Below are 26288 nucleotides of genomic sequence, written 5' to 3'. Positions count from 1 at the left end.
ATGGGGATAATATGACATTCTAAGAGTTCAATTATCTGTCTAGACTATTATAATCTATATATGCCAATATTTAAACAAAAATGAAATAAAGAAAACAAATGGGTTAATTGGCGAAGACCATGCTTGGGCTGATTGTCCACCCCACCAGGATGGAAGCATACAGGCGATATCTCTTGGTTGCTAGTTTATTTTCTAAATGCCCATCTCTTGCATTTTTATCGGAAGGTTACCGCACTATAATTTCATAAACAAAATCAATATCCACACAAAAAATAAAATTACTTACAACAATCATGTAATCTACCCTATGCTCTAATCTCGTATCTTTTGAATTCCAACCCACCTTGCATAATCAACCCAGCTGTTCCACAATATAAAGAATTATGAGATTTGAAGAGTAAAGCACACCAACTAACATGGTGAAATTGAAGGAGAACTCAGATCTTACATCAAGGACCCCAAGAATGTATTGCCAGTTCGAACAGCAAAGCAAATTGCACTGAGGATAATCTTGTGTTGGTATAGCAAGGGTTGTAGAATTCGTTGTTCGATTACTCCAGCGAGAACTTGGTACCTTTAAAACAAAAGGCATATTGAAAACGAAATGTAGACTTTTGTTAAAAAAGTAATCCCCACTTTTACGAACATAGAAAAATCTTGAATAATATAGAATAGTCTAGAATAATTGAGAATGAACAAACCAACTTAACAAAGTCGGTTGACTCCAAAATATCTTGATATCAAAAGCATGCTTTAGTATAAACTAATCAAAGTATTGTAATATAATAAACTAACCGACATAGCTGTAAAATAATAAACTAACCGACATAACTGTATACAAAGTCCGTGATTCTTCCCTCTTTTTTTTTATTTTTTTTGGGTCAACAAAGATACCATAAAAGTTAACCGGCAAAGGCCCAAAGGGGAGCCAAACCCAACCAAACAAACAGAACAGACATACCAAACCAAAGAACTAAAACAAGCCAAAAGAACTAAACAAACGAAAAACCACACAACAAAAGATTAAGCATCAAGCGGAGGGCAAGGAAGACTATCTCGAGATAAAATATGAACCAGAGAGAATGGAGGTCACACAAGCCACAACTCCAAGCACATCCCCTTCTTGGCAAGCGAGACAACGGCATTCGCAGACTGGTTCGCTTCACGGAGCACCCATGCCCAATTCAGATTTGTGAAATAGGCTTTAATAAACCTAATATCCTTAATGACAGGATGCAACTCCCAATTAAAGGAAGAAACATCCCTCTGAACAGAATTAATAGCCACTTGAGAATTAGATTCCACCACAACATTAACCAAATTCAACTCTTTAGCTCTCAAAAGACCATGTTTTAGGGCCAAAACTTCAACCATAAGTGGAGATTGGGCACGCACCTGAGCAACAAGACCCCCAATACAAGAACCAGCAATCTTCCGAATAATAACTCCAACTCCAGCCATAGCAGAAGCAGACTTCCAAGACCCATCAGTATTAATCTTAACATAAGAAGAAATGGGGGGTAGCCAATAAGAAGGATATGAAGAGAAGAAATTTGAATAGGCATACCCACTGACCCAAGAACTAGCTTCTTTGTAACATTCCAAAATTCTGACACCGCCAAACAAGCACGAGATCTAGTAGCTGCAGGCACAATTGGGATATCATTGTAAACAAATTTACATCGATCCTTCCAAATATGCCAACAAGTGAAAGCAACAACCGACAAAAGAGACTGCCCATCGATCCTTCCACATAGAATTGGGTGAGAACATACTCTCCCATGTCAAGAGACTGCCCAACCATCTATCCAAAGAAGTAAAACTTTGCAAATCCACACGATAGCCAATTGCACTTCCAAACCAAACAGACGCTATCCAAGGACAAAGGACTAGCATATATTCAATTGATTCAGGACTCTCCAAACAAATAGGACATAAATACGAAGAGGACAACTTACGCTTATAGAGATTTAAGAAGGAAGGGAGACTATTAGAGACCGCTCGCCAAAGAAATTTTTAGTCAGGGTTCTTTCAAAACTAGTAACATGGAAGGAACACAACAAAAATGGAGTGGTTGGTGTATTGCATAGTTGTAGAGATTGGATTTCACTCAAAACCCACAAAATGACTCCTTCCACCATATTATGACGTTCCCCAAGTTTCAAACTCAATCTGATATCGATTGGTCCACGAAATTGAACAATTTAGGTTCGTATGAACTTCGTTCTGAAATGGAATGCTTGGTGTATTGCATAGATCTGGAGATTGGATTTCCCTCAACACCCACCAAATGACTCCTCCCACCATATTACGATGTTCCACAAGTTTTGGACTCAATCCGATATCGATTGGTCCATGAAATTGGACAATTCAGGATCGTACGAAGTTCGTTATGAAATGTAGTGGTTGGTGTATTGCATAGCTATAGAGATTGGATTTCACTCAAAACCAACCAAATGACTCCTCCCACCGTATTATGATGTTCCCCAAGTTTTGGAATAGAATAACCCCATGTCTGTTGTCCCACGAAGGTATCGTAGAACATGTTTGATGCCGGTCCAGTGTCGCCTTGTTGGAGCAGAACTGTACCTTGCTAACAGATTTACTGAGAATGATATGTCTGGTCTGGTACATTGTGCTAGGTACAATAAAGCACCTATTGCACTAAGATATGGTACTTCTGGACCAAGGACCATTTCATCATTCTCTTTTGGACGATATGGGTCTTTCTTAGTGTCAAGCGATCGAACGACCATTGGAGTGCTAAGTGGATGGGCTTTATCCATGCCAAACCGTTCCAATACTTTCTCAGTATAAGTTGATTGATGCACCAAAATTCCATTAGCACTGTGCTCAATCTGCAAGCCAAGACAATATTTTGTCTTTCCAAGGTCCTTCATCTCAAATTCACGTTTGAGATAATCAACAGTCTTTTGAAGCTCTTCAGAAGTTCCAATTAGATTCATGTCGTCGACATATACTGCCACTATCGCAAATCCAGACTCTGATTTCTTAATAAACACACATGGGCAAATAGGATCATTTGTGTATCCTTCCTTCAATAAATACTTACTGAGACGATTGTACCACATTCGTCCAGATTGTTTTAGCCCATATAATGATTTTCTCAATTTAACTGAGAACATGTCCCGTGGTTTGTTTCTGGCTGCTTCAGGCAACCTGAATCCTTCTGGAACTTTCATGTATATATCTGTATCCAATTCTCCATACAAATATGCGGTAATGACATCCAGGAGTCTCATTTCAAGTTTTTCTGAAACCGCCAAACTTATTAGGTAACGGAATGTAATTGTGTCCATTACTGGAGAGTATGTTTCCACATAATCAATTCCAGGCCTTTGTGAAAAACCTTGCGCAACGAGTCGCGCTTTATACCTTGAGATCTCATTTTTCTCATTGCGCTTTCTTGTAAATACCCACTTGTAACCTACAGGGTTCACATTGGGTGGAGTTGGACTAATATGTCCAAAAACACTCCTTTTTTCCAAAGAATTTAATTCTGCCTGGATTGCATCTTTCCACTTGGGCCAATCTTGCCTCTGTGTACATTCATTAATAGAGCACGGCTCAATATCATCATCTTTTATGATCTTAGCAGCCACTGAGAATGCAAATATATCATCGATGATCATCTCATTTCTACTCCACAATTCATCAGTGGACGTATAATTTATGGAGATTTCTTGACTTTCAGGTACGGTTGCCACTCCAGGGGCACTTGTCTCACCAATGACGTTTTCCTTGTCAAGAAGTACATGTCCCTCTTTGGGGGCATTTGAATTATGAATTGTGGGCTCTCTATTTATTTCATTTGGATTCATTTTGTCCATCAACTTCCTCTTTCGAGGAATTGAATCCTTTGAGCCTAGTGGTCTGCCACGTTTTAGGCGTGCAGCAGATGAACCATTTGCTGGGACATTGCTTTGTCCATTATGGACATCAATCCGTGCGGGTGCATTTGCAGCTGGGATATGAGATTTCGTCACCTTTGCTGCATCATTAAATGCATCTGGCATCTGATTGGCAATACTTTGGAGGTGAACGATCCTTCTCACTTCATTTTCGCATTGAGCAGTATGAGGATCGAGATGAGACAATGTGGATACATTCCAGGATAATTCATGTCGTTTTTCAGGAATGAGTTTGCCTTGTTCTTTAGACACAGATTTTTCTCCCCCTAATGGTGGGAAGATTGTCTCATCAAAATCACAATCCGCAAATCGTGCGGTAAAAATATCACCCGTCAGGGGTGCCAAGTATCTGATGATAGATGGTGAATCAAAACCAATATAAATTCCCAATCTGCTTTGAGGGCCCATCTTAGTACGTTGCGGTGGTGCAATGGGCACATATACCGCACACCCAAAAATTCTTAAATGTGAAATGTTTGGTTGATTTCCCAATACGAGTTGTATTGGAGAACATTGATTGTTGGTGACGGGCCTCAATCGCACAAGCGATGCTGCATGTAAAATGGCATATCCCCAAGCAGAAACTGGCAACTTTGTTTTCATTAGCAAAGTGCGTGCTATCAATTGAAGGCGTTTAATTAAAGCTTCTGCCAAGCCATTTTGAGTATGCACATGGGGAACAGGATGTTCAATATCAATGCCTAGTGACATGCAGTAGTCATCAAAAGTCTGAGATGTAAATTCACCAGCATTATCGAGTCTGATTGACTTAATGGGATAATCTGAGAATTGGGCTCGTAATTTAATTATCTGAGCCAAAAGCCTAGCAAATGCCATATTCCGAGTAGATAAAAGACAAACATGTGACCATCGGGTAGATGCGTCTACCAAGACCATAAAGTATCGAAATGGTCCACATGGGGGATGAATGGGTCCACAAATGTCCCCTTGAATTCTCTGCAAAAATGATGGAGACTCAACATCAACCTTTGGTTGTGATGGTCTGATCACCAACTTCCCTTGTGAACAAGCTTGGCAAAAGATGTCGCTTGATAACATAATGTGTTTAGTCAACAAGGGATGTCCTTTAGAGTTGGTGATGATCCTGCGCATCATGGTGGATCCAGGATGACCCAACCTGTCATGCCAAAGCTTAAAAGCATTTGAGTCAGTGGACTCTTGGTCCATGACACTATGTGCCTCAATTGTCCGTATGGTTGTGTAATACAACCCTGATGAGAGCTCACAAAGCTTTTCCAGTATATGCTTTTGAGTATCACTGGAGGTAATACAAAGATATTCCATGTTTTCCTCTTTCTTTGTTTCAACATGGTAGCCATTCAAACGTATATCTTTGAAACTCAACAGATTCCTTCTGGAGTTAGGTGAATACAAAGCATCTGGAATGGACAGTATTGTTCCATTCGGTAACATAATTTGGGCTATTCCTGAACCTTCAATCAGATCTGCAGGACCTGATATGGTTGTTACCTTTACTTTTGTAAGCATTAATTTTGAGAAATACTTCCGATCTTGAAAGATCATATGAGTAGTTGCGCTGTCTGCGAGACAAATATCTCTGTCATAGCCTTCGTTTTGAGGGCATCCATAATTTGCATCCATGCCACCAAATAAGTAAAATAAGCTGGATTAATAAAGAAGAAAACATTACCACTTTTATTGTATTGAAATTTAAACAACACTTCAGCTAATACAAGTAGTATATTAAGGAATTTAATCTAATTCGGACACATAACCTTCATTCCCTCTTTCAGTAACAAAATCAGAAACACCTAGATGCGTCTTGTTTAGCTGACGTGATATTTCTGATGAGCCATCTGTGGCTGGCGGAGCATGATCAATGTAATTTATCTCCACTTTCCAGTTCTTAAGTGAAGCTTGATAGAGATCCGCCAAATGCCTGGGCGTACGACATGCGCGCATCCAATGTCCCTTTGCACCACATCTGTGACAAGGGCTTTCAACATTTCTAGGCACATGGCTCATATGTGCCTTTCCCTTATTACGGGATGCATTTTTGCCATTCGTGGATGGACCGCTCCTTGGACCTAAGCCCTCTGAACGAGCACCACGATTTTTTCTACTTCCTTACCAGTGGCCATGCTTGCCCCCTCGCCCACGTTTGTGGATACTGCCACGAGATGAAGTGGCATTCACTTCCTGAGATGCAGCATTTATTTCAGGAAGTGGTGCTGAGCCCGTTGGGCGAGATTGGTGATTCTTTAATAAGAGCTCATTATTCTGCTCACCTAACAAGAGGCAAGATACAAGTTCCGAGTACTTCTTGAAACCGCTATGTCTGTATTGCTGCTGAAGGAGGACATTTGAAGCATGAAAAGTGCTCAGAGTTTTTTCGAGCATATCCTCATCAGATATATTTTCCCCACATAGCCTCATTAATGAGGTAATTCTGTGCATAGCAGAGTTATACTCGGACACTGACTTGAAATCTTGAAATCTCAAGTGGGTCCATTCGTATCTAGCTCTTGGGAGAGTCATCGTCTTCTGGTGATCGTATCTTTCACCTAGAGCTTTCCACAGAACCAACGGTTCATCAACCACCACATATTCGCTCTTCAGCGCTTCATGGATGTGGCGGCGAAGAAAGATCATGGCCTTCGCATTCTCTTCAGGCGAAGCATCATTCTCATCTACAATTGTTTGTCCGAGGCCATTGGCTCGTAGATGAATTTTGGCATCCAGGACCCATGATAAATAGTTGTCCCCGGAAAGGTCCAAGGCAGCAAACTCTAGTTTTGCCAAATTTGCCATCCAAAACTTTAGGCTCGAGATCTGGGATATTAAGCCACTTATTAATAGGAATTTCAGGTCCTCATTATTCAGGTATATTAATTGATGATAAAAGTAAAGTGTTATGAATTTGCTGGTATGGACGATAAACCCGCACCACACTTTAAATAAATGTAAATGTGCGGTTAAGTAAATTCATAAAGTAAAAGTGCTTGTATGGGCATTAATTCTGCTCCATACATTTAAATAAAAGTAAAGGCGTGGACGATAAACCCGCACCACCCTTTTAAATAAATGTAAATGTGCGGTAAATTAAATTCATAAATTAAATTGCTTGCTGTATGGACGTTAATCCCGCACCATACTTTAAATAAATGTAAATGTGCGGTTAAGTAAATTCATAAAGTAAAAGTGCTTGTATGGGCATTAATTCTGCTCCATACATTTAAATAAAAGTAAATACTGTTGTATGGGTAATAAACCTACACCATACAGTAAATAAAATAAATATGAGGTAAAATAAATTTGCGATAAAGTAAAGGTGCATGTATGGGTAATAAACCTACACCATACAGTAAATAAATGTGGGGTTAAAACCACCACCGAATAAAATAAGAAAAAGTTAGTATTAGTAACGGTCTCCCACTGATAATATGTTTAGTATTACCAAGGGTCCATTTTTGTTAATGGTTAGTAATAGAGAAGCAGATAGATATAGTATATTATATAGTGTTGAGTTGGAAAAATTTCAGAAATAAAAGGAGAGACTATCGTGCTGATAACGTGTTATGAAATAACCTGGGATATGTGCGAATTCTGAGCTGCACGTAAAGTAGATGAGACACAGTATTTAACGAGGTTCGGCTACGCCTACGTCCTCGGAGAGCAGCAACAGTAACCTTTCACTATATAATAATATGACTACAATAGTGTTTACAATATGTGTGACTCACTGAATTTTCTCTCTGCTTACTTACCCTCTTATTTTCTCTTCTTCTTCTCTCTTCTTTTCTCTTCTCCCTTTTCTTTCTTTTCTCCGTTGGTTGCTCTTTCCATTGCAAGTGATATGCCTATTTATAGGCTAAGGTTTTGGTAAAATACAGGGAAGGAAAGTTCCTGGAAGATGCAAGGAAACTTCCTGAATTGATAAATACAGGGAAGGAAAGTTCCTGGAAGATGCAAGGAAACTTCCTCTGTGGGCTCCACCTTCAAACTTTTACAACAGGCATATCAAATATGACTTGATTCTTTCCTTTAACAAAAGGTATATCATTGTAGACAGCAATTGAAAACGAAATGTAGACTTCTGTTAAAAAAGTAATCCCCACTTATACCTTGAAGAACATAGAAAAATCTTGAATAATATAGAATAGTCTAGAATAATTGAGAATGAACAAACCAACTTAACAAAGTCGGTTGACTCCAAAATATCTTGATATCAAAAGCATGCTTTAGTATAAAATAATCAAAGTATTGTAATATAATAAACTAACCGACATAGCTGTAAAATAATAAACTAACCGACATAACTGTATACAAAGTCCGTGATTCTTCCCTCTCTTTTTTTATTTTTTTTGGGTCAACAAAGATGTCATAAAAGTTAACCGGCAAAGGCCCAAAAGGGAGCCAAACCCAACCAAACAAACAGAACAGACATACCAAACCAAAGAACTAAAACAAGCCAAAAGAACTAAACAAACGAAAAACCACACAACAAAAGATTAAGCATCAAGCGGAGGGCAAGGAAGACTATCTCGAGATAAAATATGAACCAGAGAGAATGGAGGTCACACAAGCCACAACTCCAAGCACATCCCCTTCTTGGCAAGTGAGGCAACGGCATCCGCAGACTGGTTCGCTTCACGGAGCACCCATGCCCAATTCAGATTTGTGAAATAGGCTTTAATAAACCTAATATCCTTAATGACAGGATGCAACTCCCAATTAAAGGAAGAAACATCCCTCTGAACAGAATTAATAGCCACTTGAGAATTAGATTCCACCACAACATTAACCAAATTCAACTCTTTAGCTCTCAAAAGACCATGTTTCAGGGCCAAAACTTCAACCATAAGTGGAGATTGGGCACGCACCTGAGCAACAAGACCCCCAATACAAGAACCAGCAATCTTCCGAATAATAACTCCAACTCCAGCCATAGCAGAAGCAGACTTCCAAGACCCATCAGTAAGAAATGGGGGGTAGCCAATAAGAAGGATATGAGGAGAAGAAATTTGAATAGGCATACCCACTGACCCAAGAACTAGCTTCTTTGTAACATTCCAAAATTCTGACACCGCCAAACAAGCACGAGATCTAGTAGCTGCAGGCACAATTGGGATATCATTGTAAACAAATTTACATCGATCCTTCCAAATATGCCAACAAGTGAAAGCAACAACCGACAAAAGAGACTGCCCATCGATCCTTCCACATAGAATTGGGTGAGAACATACTCTCCCATGTCAAGAGACTGCCCAACCATCTATCCAAAGAAGTAAAACTTTGCAAATCCACACGATAGCCAATTGCACTTCCAAACCAAACAGACGCTATCCAAGGACAAAGGACTAGCATATATTCAATTGATTCAGGACTCTCCAAACAAATAGGACATAAATACGAAGAGGACAACTTACGCTTATAGAGATTTAAGAAGGAAGGGAGACTATTAGAGACCGCTCGCCAAAGAAATTGTTTCACTTTCAGAAGGGTGGTGACTCTCCTATATATATATATATATATATATACACGCTTGTTACCTTGCAGCTTTGTAACTTTCCTCCTCCATTCAAATAAAATTTCCTTGTTACTCTTTCAAAAAAATTTCCATTCCGCATCAATCTATTGTCCTAAATACTAAAACAAACCATTCTCTAAACTCCTTCTCCTTTAAACTAACAACTTTCAATGGCAATAAAGCACACTAGAGCCTCAGAATTCATTTATAAGACTGGTTGGAGAGAAGCTTGTGCCTTTGTATATTATTCGGAGAAAAAAATTTACATCTCTATTATTGTTGAATGTTGATACAAAATTCAAATCAATGTAGATCTACCAAGCTCAAACAACCAAAGGATCGCTCCGTAAAGAAAGATCATTTTGATAGACATGGACATTTTCCTACGTGTGTTCAGTACAATTTGCTACTAGAGTTAGTTTTTCCCGCATGGCATGATGCTTCAGGGCCTTAAATAAGGAACCGCAAGCAGTGAGGTGTTACATATTCATATACATAATTTTTTTTTTATTTTTACCTCAATCCTCAGTTGGTTAGGCACTGAATTGTATATACCAATTTGATTGCGCTGACATCTTCATCGTTTGTTTTCTTTTTATTTCTTTTAACTCTGAATTTTTTATGTTCTTTTGGTGTTGGCATGTCACCCCATTGTTTTTAGGTCTTACGACTGGACTCTTAACTTTTGTTACCTAGAGGATTCTATGTTCAGTTGAGTTGACAGGGTTTATACAATATAGACATTCTTCTTCTGAAGTAGACATTCTTTATTTATAGAGGCGGAAAGAGCCTGTAATGATGGAAACTGCAACAAGACCTTTGGCTTGTGGTTCAAGGTCAACTGCTTGTTTGTTGATCTTAACCAGTTCATAGAGGGAATGATGGAAGGCTTCTGGCAAGAACCATCAGTTTTTCTTGCAAACCTCTCTTGATTTGACTCCTTTGTACTTGAAGACTTGGTTGGCAATTTGATCCTTCTCTGGATTCGGAGGCTTCAATACGGCTTGTTTTCTTGCTGGGAGATGAGGAGGTCAAGTCGTCATTAAATGTGATAATCCCATTCAGCCTCTCACGTGGGCGTAGAAAACACGTTTACCGATTTTTTAACCTGTAGTGCGAAACAAGGCTCTGATTTTTACAATTTGGGCATTCTTATTAATTTATTCAAAAAGGCCCGTTAGGAAGAGGATGACCTTTATAGAAAAGACAAATGCTAATGGTCCTGGCTTTATTTTTAAAATATTCTTTTAGCCATTTAGACAATTTTTGATCCATTTACCAAAACTGGGTATAAACACTTACAACAATCATGAACTGTGTTCATCTACCTGATCCTCTAATCTCGTATCTTCCCTTAAAAGGAATCTCCATATTGTACATTCTGCAATGCAAAACTTTTGACACGAGACAAACAATCTAGTGATGTACTAATAATAGTCCCATTTCTCTCACTGAACATATAATATTATAGAGTTTAAGATGAAATATACTTTCAATGGTAATAAAGCACACTAGAGCCTCAGAGCGGCAGAATAAATTTATTTATTATTTGGCAAACACTACTGAGTAAAGAAAGATCATTCTGACATGTTAAATAGTGTAGGTGATGCAATTACACACTTGGTTTGCCTTGTAATATTATTCCTAAGGCTATAATGTTGGCCCACTACGACTTTAATTTTGGATATGTAAAAATCAGGCCTAAAAAGGATATTTAATTTTGGATATGATGAGGGTGTCACATATAGATCATTGATGTGGACTTTTATATTTATCATATAATTCATCTGAATAGTAACTTTATTTAAGTTCAATTAAAATGATCATGTGACTGATATAAAAGTTCACGTCAAAGTTCCATATATGACATTCTTATTATAAAATTTCGTGGTAAACAAAACTAGGCTCAAACATGTTCATATATTGCCCATACAATTCGGTAATAAATTTATTGGCGAATTCAGAACGTGGTAGTTGGACAAAAGCAAGTGCGAATGAGTTGAAAAAAAATACCATTTCATTATCCAAAAGAGTCGGAAAGAAGCAACTGGAGTAGGGCCACTTGATTGAAAACTAAGTCATCAGTTTTCTACTTTTTTTGTGGTCCTTTTTTTTAATGTAGGGCCATTAGAGTAGTGATGGCAGTGATGCAGAATGCAAAATAATCATATACAGTAATTTCTTTAACTTCGGGGTCGGTAGGATAAAAAGTCTTGGGGAATGACTTTGTTTCAGAGTCTTTTCCATTGACCGAAAAGAAAAAGAAAAATGATATTTTCTCATCATAACATCTCATACTCAAAATACTCAAACCCATAATTGGTTTCTCTCACATAAGTTTCATCCATCTTCCACACTCATCCATCTTCATATATATTATGTCTTGGTTTTTGCTCATAATCAAGGTTGAAATGAGCAAATTCATAAACTTCCTTTTGGATGAAGACTTTGAGCTAAATCCCGAATTATTTCTTCTTTTCAATTCCCGACTTTAAACTAAATCCCGAGTTATTTTCATATATCCAAATGTAAGATAAGAGAATTTATAACCATTGATGTATTTATCTTAGTTCTACTTCGATTACAACCGTTGTGCTTTAAACCATAAAATAGGTCATGTTTTATGCTAGGTCCTTATTTTGCTCGACAGCTTGCATCTATATATGTCATGATTTGAGAGGTTAAAGCAATGCAAAACTTATGACACGACACGAGACAAACAATCTAATAATGTACTAATAATACTCCAATTTCTCTCACTAAATGCATATAATATTGTAGAGTTTAAAATGAAATGTACTTTCAATGGCAATAAAGCAGACTAGAGAGCCTCAGAGTGGCGGAATAAATTTATAAGACCGGTTGGAAAAGCTTGTGCCTTTATATATTATTTGGCAATGGTACACTATCATTAAATTAGAAACAGTCAAGGATTATAATTCTGAGTAAAGAAAGATCATTCTGACATGTTAAATAGTTTAGGTGTTGCAATTACACACTGGGTTTGGGTTTACCTTGTAATATTATTCCTCAGGCTATAACATTGGCCCAGTACGACTTCAATTCTGGATATGTAAAAATTAGGCACAAATAGGATATTTAATTCCGGATATGTAAATAAAGAGTTGTTTTACGGTGATGATACTATATATAGATCATAGATGTGGATCTTCATATTACTCACATGATTCATCTTAATAGTAACTTCACTTAAATTTAATGAAATAATCATGTGACCAATATAAAGATCCATATTATGAATTTTGCGCTGAAGAAAATTGGGCTCAAACAAGTTGATTTATCGCTCATACATTTAGGCAATGAATTTATCGGTGAATTCATAACGTGGTTGGACAAAAGCAAGTGTGAATGAGTTGAAAAAAGACCATTTCATTATCAAACAAAATGATAAGGAAGCAACTGGAGCAGGGCCATTAGACAAGCACTGGACTTGATTGAAAACTCAGTTCTATATTTTTTTTCCTTTATTTTTTTAATGTAGAAAACTTCCTATGTTTGTCTAGCGTGTTGAAAAAGGACAATCAGTGCTTGTAAAATCTTGTTCATATTTAATCTAATAAAAATCTCTATACCTCTTGAAAATATTGCTCCTAATTTCCAAATGGATCATTAATATCTAAACTAACCAAATGTAAGGGAATGATGAATTTATTGCCCTTGATGTATTTATCTCATGAATATCACTTTGTCATAAATATCTAAACTAACTAAATATCAATTTCACGGTCGTTGTCGTCCAAAGAAAGGGTTCATATATTCAGAATTGTTGTAAATCAGTTGCGAAGCTTCCCCCCTAGGAAGCTTCCTCTTGTATCATAGCGGTATGATGGAGCCCAACCAAATGCCTTCAAATAGGCTTCTTCATCCTTGTAAATATACACATTCAGAACAGATAGAACATTCAGTGAAGAGAGAAAAGATTCATCTCTCTTTCTCTCAATTCTCTCCTCAAATTCCTCTTTAGTTTATAACACGTTATCAGCACGAGTCTTTAACCGGCTGAGTTCTCTGATGAAACTCTTTTAGATAAACCAACAGCAGCAAGCAACAAATATCAAAATCACATCACCAGCTCTGATCAGTATTTTCAGAATCTCTAATTTCTTGATCCCAGAAATTGATCAAGACACCCAGTTCGAAACCAAGCCCCAAATTGCTCACCCAAAACCAACCCAGTTTTGTACAGAGCCACACGGATTGCTTGCCAGCGTCCTGCCATGCCACCACAGTGAGGCCCTCGACAGCAAAAGCGCCAAGCGCACCCAGCAAAGAGACCAAAGGGCATGATCAATTCATAGTCTCTGCATATTCTTGCGTCTCCCGTGCTCAAGATTCAGAGTGAATGGGGTGGACTATGAAGGAAGCTTGTTTTGTGTTGGAAATATGTTGATGTCAGTGCAAGATCACCAGCGCCCAGATCATCAAAACCAGCAACAACAACACCGGCGGGCAGAGACCACAACTCCCTCCTCTGCTACTCCATTGAAGACGACCTCACCTGCCTTGAGGGACTTGGGCAACAGCCACACCAACGATCCGCAGAAGAAAAGGCCACAAACCGATCTTTGACATCCGACCAAGCCATGAGCATGCACTTCTCACGTGACTGCGACTCCTGCGATGATGACGGTTTCGAGTTCGTCTCGTTTCAAAGTTCCGGAAGCCAGGAGGAGGAGGATGAAGACGATGCTGATGCTCTGCCGTCATCGTCGTCCTCCGACATGGGGATGAAGACGATACTGATGCTCTGCCATCATCGTCGTCCTCTGACGTGGATGTTCTTGAGGCAGAGTTGGCGGATCAGCTGGAGAAGACGAGCTGTGATGGTGACCTTGTGGACGGTGACATGCTCGACCTCCTGCACGCCGCATCTCCTTGAAAACCATCACCACCTCTAGCTGCGAGGACATCACCCTCGCCGGAAAACCTCCGCAGGCGATATGGCCGCCGAGTTCTCCAGCTGCGTCGAGTACGACCTCGGGCTCTCGAAGCGGGTGTTCTACGGCAAAGAGTCGGTTCCAGACCCGTCGGCGATGACCAGGTCATCGGAGTCGTACTTGCCGGAGGATCCGATGGTATACGCGGTCGTACCCGACCCCTCAGTCGTGGATAATCCGGACATTCCGAGCTACCAGCCGTACGTTCACGGCATGTGTGAGCCGCCGGCTTTGATACCTCTGCATATGCATGGGATAGCTATGGAAATCGAGAGCTATTTGGACACTTTCCTGTTTACTTCTGAGTCTGTGAATGAGGGACACCCTGATAAACTCTGTGATCAGATTTCTGATGCAGTTCTTGATGCCTGCCTTGAGCAAGATCCCGACAGCAAAGTTGCCTGTGAGACTTGCACCAAGACCAACATGGTCATGGTCTTTGGAGAGATTACAACCAAAGCCAAAGTGGACTATGAGAAAATTGTACGTGACACCTGCCGTACGATTGGATTTGTTCCAGATCATGTTGGCCTTGATGCTGACAACTGCAAGGTCTTGGTTAACATTGAGCATCAGAGCCCTGATATCGCTCAGGGTGTCCATGGCCACCTCACCAAGAGGCCTGAGGAAATTGGTGCTGGAGACCAGGGTCACATGTTTGGTTATGCCACTGATGAGACCACTGAGCTTATGCCTCTGGTTTGGTGCGACTGTGCTGAATGGATGTATCCCATATCTTCTTTAAAGATATTGACAGCACTTGTTCCACTCAAATTTGCTGTCTTGGTGTCTGTCCTCAGTGGAAGACAATGATGAAATTGATGTCTTTCCGCTCTAGCAGGCATGCCTAAAAAAAGTGATCAGCTTAGTGGAAAGCTTGTGAAAACCCACCGAAAAAAAAAAAAGAAAAAGAAAAAAAGAATCACTCAGCAAGGGCATAAGTGAAAGAATAAACGATAAGATTTCTGCTCCCTTATCTTTCCTATTATTTCCTATTATATTTATCTGCTTTTCTTTTACTAACTATTAACAAAAATGGACCCTTGGTAATACTAAACATATTATCAGTGGGAGACCGTTACTAATACTAACAATTTAATTTATGAATTTAATTTACTGCGAATTTACTTTACCGCACATTTATTTTATTTACTGTATGGTGTAGGTTTATTACCCATACAACAGTATTTATTTAAAAGGGTGGTGCGGGTTTATCGTCCACGCCTTTACTTTTATTTAAATGTATGGAGCAGAATTAGTGCCCATACAAGCACGTTTAATTTACTGCAAATTTACTTTACCGCACATTTATTTTATTTACTGTATGGTGTAGGATTATTACCCATACGACAGTATTTATTTAAAAGGGTGGTGCGGGTTTATCGTCCACGCCTTTGCTTTTATTTAAATGTATGGAGCAGAATTAGTGCCCATACAAGCACGTTTACTTTACCGCACATTTACATTTATTTAAGGTATGGTGCGGGATTAACGTCCATACAGCAAGCAATTTAATTTATGAATTTAAAGTTCGATTTTGTTATAATCGACACTTCAAGGAAGAAATATATTTTGTGAATTCCAGTTGTTAAGAATACACCGCGAAATGGATAATATCAATATAAACCTCAAATAATGAATTGAGGCTCCCCACATATTTTGTTATATCTGGGCCGGAAGCCCATGGATCCAAATATATGAGAGATCCTAAACTTGAAGTTGTGGGTATATAGTAGTTAATGCTCTTCACTATTATATTGCGATATTATCATGGCTTTTACTCAATTCACATTTCATGTCCATTTGAAAAGGGCAAATAAATTCTGAGTTTGTGCCCAGGCCAAAAGTTCCGGGCTACCATGCGATAAAATATGAAATTTGGGAGAGACAATGTGGTTATTTGAACCTATAAGGCATAAGGTTCCAAACCGTCATTTTGAAAAGACGTAAAAACCACAGGTGCAAGTTTAAGAATATGTGCCATTATTATAACAGGAACATACAACAGATAGATTTTTTCCACCTGCAATGAAGGTGCAGGCCCTGTAAAATCTATAAAAATACATTATGTTCTGGAAGCCTCTGAAGGAAGTTGAGTTGAAACGCAGTTGCTCCAATCAAGTTTTGCAAAGGCAATATCTATAAAAGGAAATATGGCTACTATTTTTCAGGATCCCAATATCTTCTCGGATCCCCATATTTCTCTTTTTCTTTCCTAGAGTCCAAAACTTCACGTGGCCTCTAATAATGCCTGTCGGCACTTTCGGCGTTTTCAAGTATTATTTTCAACGCCGATCTTGCTTTACGGATTTCACGGAACTACTTTTTCAAAGGTATCCTGAGAATCTCGCAATTTTCCTATGGTTAATTTGAAATTCACCGGTTCTACCTATTCATTGTATTTGTGTATAAATGTGTTACTAACGAAATTTTCTTTGTAAAAGACATCCAGTTTACTCCATACCTGGTGATGCGATATCTACTTGTTTTTCTTATCAGTAAGCACTTAATATGCCTGAGAAGCAAGACTATCTCTGATCATCCATTCAGGAAGCAAGACTATCCCTGATCATGTTTCTGCAAGATCAGGGAATTGTAAAGGCGGCCTTATGCTCTAATCTCCTGAGGTTCTTCTAGACTAGGAGATATGAGAGCTTATTGTCTGCTCCCACCAGCTTCCTTCCCTGATTGCTTACCTTCTCTTGCAATCAATATCACATTATTTTTGCATTTTTTCTCTTTTTATAACTCTCTGTTCATAAGAGATTTTATTTCTTTAGAATGAACATCTGAAGAATGAATCCATGAAGTAATCCTAACTATGAGGGTTATTTGTTTTGACAGAGGCAAAAGAGTTGTGATTTTTGCTCTTGCAGGATATAACTAGATCATCAAGCGCTACATTATATTTACTGGGCTGATATGAGCTTGAATGATACTTGAGAAAAAGTTTCTCCCACCTAAGGATGTAAGCAATACTTGTGTTATTTTATGCTTATATACCTATTTGATATTTTATCTTGAAAGGTAACCAAATGGGGAGATAAGTCCGTTCCAAAAGAATGGCTTGTATGTATCCATGAATTATTAACGCAAATTTTACAGATTGCAAGTTGGATACATTGATAATACACTGCACAGATTAAAGTCCCATAAGAACATAACATGGGTATAGCAGTGATCAATATGATGCACGCCTGTTGCAAATGATGTGAATTGAAGTCCCGAAAGGACAATCCTTTGACATGTCAATATTGATATTATGCACGCCTAATGCGTAGCAAATTATATGGGTTAAAGTCCCATAATATGGGTTAAAGTCCCATAAATTAATTGACATGTATGTATTAATCTGTGGCATGCCTGTAGCATGACAGATATATGGGTTCTAAATGTTCCAACTCCCTAAATGGAGATTTTCCACGCCCTACTATAAAATAACGCTCCATTGGAGGTTATAATCCACATTCTCACATAATAAAAGCCCTCTGCAGTGGCTTGGGTACCCAAAAGCAAAGAAATGCTTATAATTGATGCATGTGCATGCAAACGAGAATGGTGGGATCATGAATTGATGAATGACAATTTTTGGTTTTGGAGTAGCTACTCAAATCATCAATGGGCTGTGTTGATTGGAACCACGTTCAATTATTAAATGTCGACAATATCATTGGCCAAAATGGAACGAGGTAATTCCATTATAAATGAGAATGAACGTGAAAGAATAAACCCACAGTACGAACCCCAAATTTGTCAATACTGAAAGTTATACTTGGGTGTTCGGAATAAAAGGGAATATACCTACTTTGTATGACACAATGTTTCTGGCAGAAACAAGGAATGTTGGGTTTTCTCCATATTTATAGATTCAATTGTGCCCCTTTATTGCACATTTACGGAGACCAACATGTTATCTTTAAGGGTTATTAAATGCACGGAGCATATCGCCAGAAGCGATTCCCTAAAAGATGTATAAATAGATGGGTTAAAGCTATATAATGTGTCATAAAGCTTAATCCTTTTTAGACAAAATCCGTTGAGAGGATTGATATTGCATAGAGCAAGTCCCTAAAGGACATGTGCTTGAAGCACAAAATTTGTACTCAATATTAATATGCATAAATTACCTCAGTGAGTACATTGATTATCATGTGATTGCAACACATTAAAGCTTCTGCAAAATTCACGAAATATTTGTCTCGACTTAAGGATCGAGCATTGTGCCAACGAGATTCTTGCTTATACTAAGAAAGTATTGAAGCATTTTTATGAGGATTATCCGTTGGTCCTTAAATGTTTTTCCAGAAGTATACTAGACCAGATAGAGCTCAGCTCCACACTGTACTCTTTTTCCTTCATCCAGGTTTTTATCCCATTGGGTTTTTCCTGGTAAGGTTTTAACGAGGCAGTGTCGCTCAGGGGTCTTAGGGTATACTATGAAAATTTTAGTGGTCGCTTACTGGACAAAAGCTAGTCCTAAATTTTTCAGGGGGAGATATTCACCAGGGGGAGAAAGGTCTTAATAAAGACCTTCATACACTGTACTCTTTTTCCTTCATCCAGGTTTTTATCCCACTGGATTTTTCCTGGTAAGGTTTTAACGAGGCAGTGTCGCTCAAAGATTGACTCGCAGAAGCAGTGTCAACTACGATATTCAGAAAGCTGATCAACAGTATGACTTAAAGATATTTTGCCAAGCATCAGGGGGAGCGCACCATCAATAAAGATCTTCAAACACCGTACTCTTTTTCCTTCGTCCGGGTTTTTATCCCACTGGGTTTTTCCTGGCAAGGTTTTAACGAGGCAGTGTCGCACGCGCGTCAATATACACAGAATTTTATGTTACACATCATTATGTACTCTTTTTCCCTTTGACCAGTTTTTGTCCCACTGGATTTTTACTGGCAAGGTTTTTAACGAGACATATTCTGTATCATTTGTGGTCTCCAAGAGGGAGTGTTGTAAATCAGTTGCGAAGCTTCCCCCCTAGGAAGCTTCCTCTTGTATCATAGCGGTATGATAGAGCCCAACCAAATGCCTTCAAATAGGCTTCTTCATCCTTGTAAATATACACATTCAGAACAGATAGAACATTCAGTGAAGAGAGAAAAGATTCATCTCTCTTTCTCTCAATTCTCTCCTCAAATTCCTCTTTAGTTTATAACAAGAATAAATTTTATTGGTGAATTAATAACGGGGTTGGACAAAAGCAAGTGTGATGTGAGTGAGTTGAAAACAGAGTCAGACAGAAGCAGTGCTGCAGCTGCGCCATTTGACTAACACTAGACTTGATTGAAAACTCACTTATAGGAAGACTGCAGCTCTGTTCTACTTCTTCAGTCCAGATTTGTTGCTCACCTCATCAATGTAATGAGAGTGAGGGAGAACCTCATCAAAATTTAATGGTGAAAGATGTGAGTGAGTCATGTCAGAATCAAATATAATAAGACAAAGGACGCCCGGCAATTAGACTAGACACACTTATCAGCTTCCACTTTCCTTCTGACCGAAAAAAACAAAAAAAGCTTTCTACTTTTTCGATGTAACGTGCTGGTCGCAGCAGTTAAAGGAATCCAAAAATCAAACACAGTAATTTCTGTAACTCTGAGGAATTTGCATTGCGTTTTCTTTGTCTATCATACGACGAATGCTATTTTCTTCTCTTTTGTGTTTTTAACCCCAGACTTTGGTTCAGAGTCTTTTCCATTGACCCAAAACAAAAACACAAAAGAGATATCTTCTCATCATAACATCTCATACTCAAAATTCTCAAACCCATAATTACTTTCTTCCACATAAGTTTGATCCATCTTCCACACTCATCCATCTTCATATTTATTATGTCTTGGTTCTGGCTCTCTTGATCTCTTTTGTTCTAAAAGTGTGTAACTGTGTATTGCCTTTGAATTTTCCTTCTTGTTCATTGTGACACCTTCGGTATTTGGTAATTCGTGAAGAAATCTGCTGTTGATATATATCATATACTTAAACTGCAGGTACTTCTGATTTATTCTGTTTGTACGGCAGACTTTGTTTCTTTTAGTTTCTTGTATTTATTTGTTTTGCTCAGACTTCCTTACGTTTTCTTTGATTGCTTGTTTCTGTTCAGAACTCTTTCAGTGCTTCTTCTCCCTGCTAATTCAAGAAACTATGGGAGAGGCTTATCTTGTGGCTTTCCTTCAAGTGCTGGTCGACAAGTTGGCGCGTCGGGAGGTGTTCAAGTACTTCGGACTCATAAAAGGCGTCGACCAAAAGCTGCAGAAATGGACTGCCACCTTGTCTGCAATTGGGGCGGTTCTGAATGAGGCGGAGGAGAGGCAACTAATCACCGAGAGCAAGCCGCTGAAGCTTTGGCTGGGTGATCTCAGGGACTTAGCTTATGACGTGGAAGACGTATTGGACAAATATGCTACTAAAACGCTCAAACGGGAGACAGAGCATTATACCGCAAGAAGGGTCTGGAACTCAGTTCCTAATGGTGTTTTCAACTACAAAATGAACTCAGAAATACAGAAGATTACTCAGCGTTTACAAGAGATATCTCAGCAAAAGGACCAGCTTATTAGTTTGAATATCATTACTGGGACGACGTCGTCCACTACGGCACGTCAAAATTTACCTCCCAGTTCCAGTCAACCAGATGGACCTGTGATTGGAAGGGACGAAGACAAAAGGCGGGTTGTTGAATTTGTGTCGAAACAAGAGCGTGGTGCCGTCAATTTCGATGTAGTTGCCATTGTTGGCATGGCTGGAGTCGGAAAGACAACACTTGCTGCACAAGTGTTCAATGAAATTGTTGCAACCGATCAATTTAAACCAACTGCTTGGGTATGCGTGTCTGATGACTTCAACCTAGAAAGAGTGACAAAGCAAATTCTCGAATCAGTCACATCCCGGCACTATCCTACAGAAGATTTCAATCAGGTTCAACAGTATCTGCATACGGAATTAGCTGGAAAGAAGTTTTTAATTGTTTTAGATGATGTTTGGGGCACATGTAGCTATGGTCTGTGGATGAAACTGCAGTCCCCCTTTCGCGATGGAGCAGCAGGAAGCAAGATAATTGTGACAACGCGAGATGCAGAAGTTTCGAAAATGATGGGAGCTGGCACTCTAGTTCATAATTTGGAGCTTATGAAAAATGACGTTTGTTTTGAAGTATTTGAGCAGCATGCATTCAGGAATGTTAACAGAGATATACCACCAAATTTCGAGTTACTCAAGGAGAAAATTGTTTCAAGATGCAGAGGATTGCCTCTGGCTGCTAGGACTCTTGGCGGTCTTTTACTTCGTAAAGAGATGAATGAATGGAAGGAAATATTGAACAACAAATTATGGAGTCTATCAAATGAGCATGACATACTGCCGGTATTACGATTAAGCTATCACTATCTTCCTTCACATTTGAAAAGATGCTTTGCCTATTGTTCGATACTTCCAAATGACTATGAATTTAGTGAGCATCAATTGATTCTTCTGTGGATGGCAGAGGGTTTGATTCAACCACAACCAGAACATAATAAGCAAATGGAAGATTTAGGAACTGACTATTTTCAGGAGCTCTTATCGAGGTCATTATTTCAGAAATCAAGCAAGAACAATTCAAAGTACGTAATGCATGACCTCATTGTTGGTTTGGCACAGTGGGCAGCAGGAGATATTTGTGTTAGATTGGAGGATAAGCAGAATAGCGATCATGTACAACTTGGATGTTTTACGAAGGCCCGCCATGCTTCCTACATTTCTGGTAAGTATGACGTGGTTAAAAGATTTGAGGCATTTTCTGAAATGAAACATTTGCGAACCTTCCTACCACTTTCAGTTGATCATCCTTCAAATTATCTAAGCCGTAAGGTTACTTTTGATTTATTGCCAAAATTGCAATACTTGCGGGTGCTTTCTTTCAATGGCTATCAAGTAACTGAGCTGCCAAATTCAATTGGTAAATTGAAGCATTTGCGGTATCTTGATCTCTCTCACACAGAGATAGAATGTTTGCCTGAATCAACCACCACTCTTTACAACTTACAGACATTGATATTGGAAGGTTGTCGTTATTTGGAGGCACTGCCTATCAACTTGAGGAATCTATTGAATCTGCGTCATCTCTACTACTCATTTGAATATGCAATGCCTCCACAGCTAGGTCGGTTGACAAATCTACAATCTTTGTCTAATTTTGTTGTGGGTAAAGGTAGTGATCAATCGGGTATAAGAGAGATAAGGTCCCTATTCCATCTCCGAGGGACATTACGGCTCTCAAGATTAGAGAATGTGATCGATGCTGAGGATGCACAGAGGGCCGACTTAAAATGCAAGGAGAGAGTAGATGAATTGGTGCTAGAATGGTCGAGTGCCACACAAGAAACACAATTAGGCGTGCTTAACGGATTAGAACCTCATAGAATGCTTAAAAAACTCATCATCAAGGGTTATGCTGGATTAGAATTTTCAACATGGATTGGAGATCGTTTATTCTCCACTATGGTGCATGTACGCTTAGACAAATGTAAAAATTGTCAAATCTTGCCACCCCTTGGGCAACTGCCTTTGCTCAAAGAACTTTATATTACAGGAATGGCTGCAGTGAGAAGTGTCGGTCCTGAGTTTTATGGGGAGGGTAGCTTGCCTTTTCCAGTACTGGAGACTCTTGAGTTTGAGGATATGCAACACTGGAAGAAATGGGTTCCTTTTGTGGGGGATCGGGGAATTGATGTTTTCCCTTGCTTGAAGTTTCTTTCAATCAGAAATTGTCCTCAATTGGAGGGTAAGGTGCCAGAGAACCTTGATTCTTTAGCAAGACTTACAATTATTAAATGCGAGGAATTGGTGATTTCAATTTCCAACTATAAACAAATTGGTCGATTATGGATAGATGGCTGCAAAGCGGTGCTGAAGACAAGTGGGGTTGAGTTTGAGTTATTAAAGTCCTTGCAACTTTCAAATATTAAAGAGGTGAGGTTCCAAACAGGGGAATTCACCAAAGGATTAAGGAAGGTTGTAAAATTGACGATTGGCGGATGTGAGGAGCTGACATCTTCACTGGAGAATGAGGATAGAGTATTGCAACACTTGATTTCTCTTCATCGTTTGGTTATTTCAGGCAACTCTTCCCTCCTTGAAAAGCTGGGAAAAGAAGCAGAGGAATTGCTGCAATTGCAAATATTGACTTGCAAGCTTAAATATCTACAATTAAACTATTGTGCAAGTCTTTCGAAGGTACCAGAAGGGTTGCACCACTTAACGGCTCTTCAAGACCTTCAAATAATTGGATGCTCAAGTCTGGTTTCTTTTCCAGATGTTGGTTTTCCTCCTTCCGTTGAAGTCATAAGGATTGAGGAGTGTGATTCGTTGCTGTATTTTGCAAAATACCAGATTCCCCCAAATCTAAGAAGAATAAAGATAATGCGGTGTAAAAGTTTGAAGTCATTTGTAGAGGAGGAGGTGGGTTCTTCGTCTTCCACTTCTTCTCATATTTCTCTTCGATACTTGGATATACGGGAATGTGAATCTCTAACGTCGTTATCATTGAGAGCCCAGTTGTTTCCCAAGGCGCTTAAAAGCCTTCACATATCCCATTGTGGAGAGCTGCAGTTAATAACGTTCGATGGGTTCTCCCACGACAACACTAATTATTGTCTTGAATATATTAGCATCAGTTTTTGCCAAAATCTGAAATCCATACCGGAGGGCCTATGCCACCTCACCAATCTTCAAACTTTACAGATTTATGATTGTGGGAGTCTGGTTTCCATCCCGAGCCTGAGTGGTGAGGGTTTGCTTTCGCCAACAACAACAGCCGCCTCCAGCCTGAGACGAATCATCATAAAAAATTGCAACAAATTGGAGATGTTACCGGATATGGGCAATCTCAACTGTCTTCAGGAATTGAATATTGATTACGGTGAAGGTTTAAATTTCACTTCCTTTCCCTCCAACCTAACATCACTTGTAATCGGCGGAATTAAGAATTGTAAGCCGATGTGGGAGTTGTTGCACAGGCTCACCTCTCTTACAATGTTGTGGGTCGATGGCGAAGACCCATATGTGGTGTCGTTTCCACCCGAAGGAGACACAGATATGGATATGGAGATGCTGCTCCCCGAATCTCTCACTCATCTCACAATTGGGTGCTTCCCAAATTTGAAGAAACTGAGCAGCAAGGGCTTTCAATTCCTCACCTCTCTTCAATGTCTTCAACTCTGGAATTGTCCAAAGCTGGCATCTATTCCAGTGGCCCCGACTCTTTCACTTTCACAATTTTGGATCTCTGGGTGTCCAAAGATATTTTGGGTCATAACTGAGTCGCAAAGATCTTGTGTCTTTGGACCATACTGGCACAAAATATCCCACATTCCTTACCTAGAGATATATCCAACTCTCCCCAGGTACTTCAAATTTCAAACACTATCAACCTTTAATGGTAACCGTGAAATAATAAAGTGTCTTATTATGTTTCCCAGGTGGTTCTTTTTCATCTACAATTGCTTCAAGCGGGACTCCCCCATGCTGGACGACAACGATTTATCGAACAAATGGTAAATCCATCTTTATTTCTCTTTATGATATATTTTAAATTCAGGAAATGGGAAGACTTAAAAGGCTCTTCCTTTTAATAGGCACTTGCAAACATGCGATCAGAATTTGAAGGCAGAACATTTGAAAAATATATAGGAAAAGAAAGTACTTCATTACTCACTTGGTTTGCCTTGTAATATTATTTTGTCATCTCTCTGCTGAGAAAACTTTTAGCCATATTTTTCTTTCTTTTGTTTGCTTGACTTCAATGTTTTTTCAAATTCTCTGTGATGTAGGACGAGATCTGGGTCAATTATGGTGAGAAAATGGATATTTCCAGTGTGAATCGCTGAATCACAATAGGAATTATTGACAATTACCTTTATTATAATTGATTTGTAATTATAGGTATACCGGTTTGACTGGGATTGTATTTATTTCTTTTATTTCTTATTTTAAGTACTTTCTAGATTGGCTTGTATTTGTATCACTATAAATATCTCCTTATGAGAAGAATAGAAATATACTGAATTATTCATAATCCTAAATCCTATTTGAGGGATGTATCGGTGAGATTTTTGAGTTGTTTGATTAAGTTTGAAGCACATAGGATTCTTTGCCAAATTTATATTAATTTATTGTTTAATTTATATTTTAAAAATAAGTAGGATGTTATTTTCCTTATTTAATTCCGAATATGTAAATAAAAAGTTGTTTTACGGTGGTGGTACTATATATAGACCACATATGTGAATTTTTATATTAGTCACGTGATTTATCTGAATAATAAATTCACTTAAATTTAATGAAATGGTCTGCTATGATTAGTTTAGCCTTGCTTATTAGTGAAATTAATCATAATTATATGTGGCTGGACAAGCGTAAGTGTGATGTGAGGGAGAGTAAAAAACATCATGTCAGGATCAAACATAATCAGACAGAAAGGACGTAGCATGAGCTGGAGCTGGGCCATTAGAATAGACTAGACACTCCAATGATTCAGAACTCAATTATCAGCTTCTACTTTACCATGTAACGTGCTGGTGGCAGCAGTTAAAGGAATCTTTTTAGGTTTTTATCTTTGAGCTAGAAGCAAACCAGAACTATATATAAAAGCAAACCAGAATTATAAATAATATATAAATGTATATATTTTAGTTTGAAACGAAGTCTTGCTTTATTATTAAGAAGAAGAAAAATATTACATTTTAGTTTTTAATTTTTCTTAATTACTTAAAATAACATATATTTTAAGGAAAACTATATAATAAATAAAAAAACAAAATTAACTCAAAACCTACATTTTAAAGTATTTATCTAACTTCAATATCGAAGAGAGTGTGTAATTCTTTGTGTACAATTTCATTA

At 38.6% G+C, this 26288-nt stretch overlaps 3 protein-coding genes across 3 annotated transcripts; 2 read left to right on the top strand and 1 right to left on the bottom strand.

The window, feature by feature from the left end:
- On the bottom strand, positions 87-9411 carry LOC109947194. Its single transcript, XM_020556908.1, has 4 exons — positions 8906-9411; positions 1396-1520; positions 449-574; positions 87-361 (listed from the first exon to the last, which is right to left on the bottom strand). The coding sequence occupies exons 1-4, from the start codon at positions 8948-8950 to the stop codon at positions 313-315; spliced, it is 345 nt and encodes a 114-aa protein (XP_020412497.1). The 5' UTR covers positions 8951-9411; the 3' UTR covers positions 87-312.
- LOC18785694 (S-adenosylmethionine synthase) lies at positions 13613-15378 on the top strand. The gene has a single exon (XM_020556907.1). It carries the CDS (start codon positions 14406-14408, stop codon positions 15213-15215), a length of 810 nt encoding a protein of 269 aa, XP_020412496.1. The 5' UTR covers positions 13613-14405; the 3' UTR covers positions 15216-15378.
- On the top strand, positions 20040-25527 carry LOC18786853 (putative disease resistance RPP13-like protein 1). Its single transcript, XM_020556904.1, has 4 exons — positions 20040-20398; positions 20512-24790; positions 24866-24940; positions 25217-25527. Exons 2-4 carry the CDS (start codon positions 20553-20555, stop codon positions 25263-25265), a joined length of 4362 nt encoding a protein of 1453 aa, XP_020412493.1. The 5' UTR covers positions 20040-20398; positions 20512-20552; the 3' UTR covers positions 25266-25527.

This window comes from Prunus persica, chromosome G2 (genome assembly GCF_000346465.2).
Source record: "Prunus persica cultivar Lovell chromosome G2, Prunus_persica_NCBIv2, whole genome shotgun sequence".
In the NCBI taxonomy this organism is placed as follows: domain Eukaryota; kingdom Viridiplantae; phylum Streptophyta; class Magnoliopsida; order Rosales; family Rosaceae; genus Prunus; species Prunus persica.
Note: the sequence above shows the minus strand (reverse complement) of the source record. Positions and strands in the feature narration are given on the sequence as shown.

What these genes read in the sequence shown, in the direction of transcription:
- LOC109947194 (XM_020556908.1), bottom strand. Translation starts at nt 8,950, where the DNA reads ATGCCTATTCAAATTTCTTCTCCTCATATCCTTCTTATTGGCTAC. An exon ending in ATATCCTTCTTATTGGCTAC is followed by an intron (nt 1,521 to 8,905) that starts CCCCCATTTCTT and finishes CTTATTGGCTAC; the next exon opens with CCCCCATTTCTTCTTATGTT. An exon ending in ACATTCTTGGGGTCCTTGAT is followed by an intron (nt 362 to 448) that starts GTAAGATCTGAG and finishes ATTGTGGAACAG; the next exon opens with CTGGGTTGATTATGCAAGGT.
- LOC18785694 (XM_020556907.1), top strand. Translation starts at nt 14,406, where the DNA reads ATGGCCGCCGAGTTCTCCAGCTGCGTCGAGTACGACCTCGGGCTCTCG.
- LOC18786853 (XM_020556904.1), top strand. Translation starts at nt 20,553, where the DNA reads ATGGGAGAGGCTTATCTTGTGGCTTTCCTTCAAGTGCTGGTCGACAAG. An exon ending in ATATATCCAACTCTCCCCAG is followed by an intron (nt 24,791 to 24,865) that starts GTACTTCAAATT and finishes TATGTTTCCCAG; the next exon opens with GTGGTTCTTTTTCATCTACA. An exon ending in AACGATTTATCGAACAAATG is followed by an intron (nt 24,941 to 25,216) that starts GTAAATCCATCT and finishes TCTGTGATGTAG; the next exon opens with GACGAGATCTGGGTCAATTA.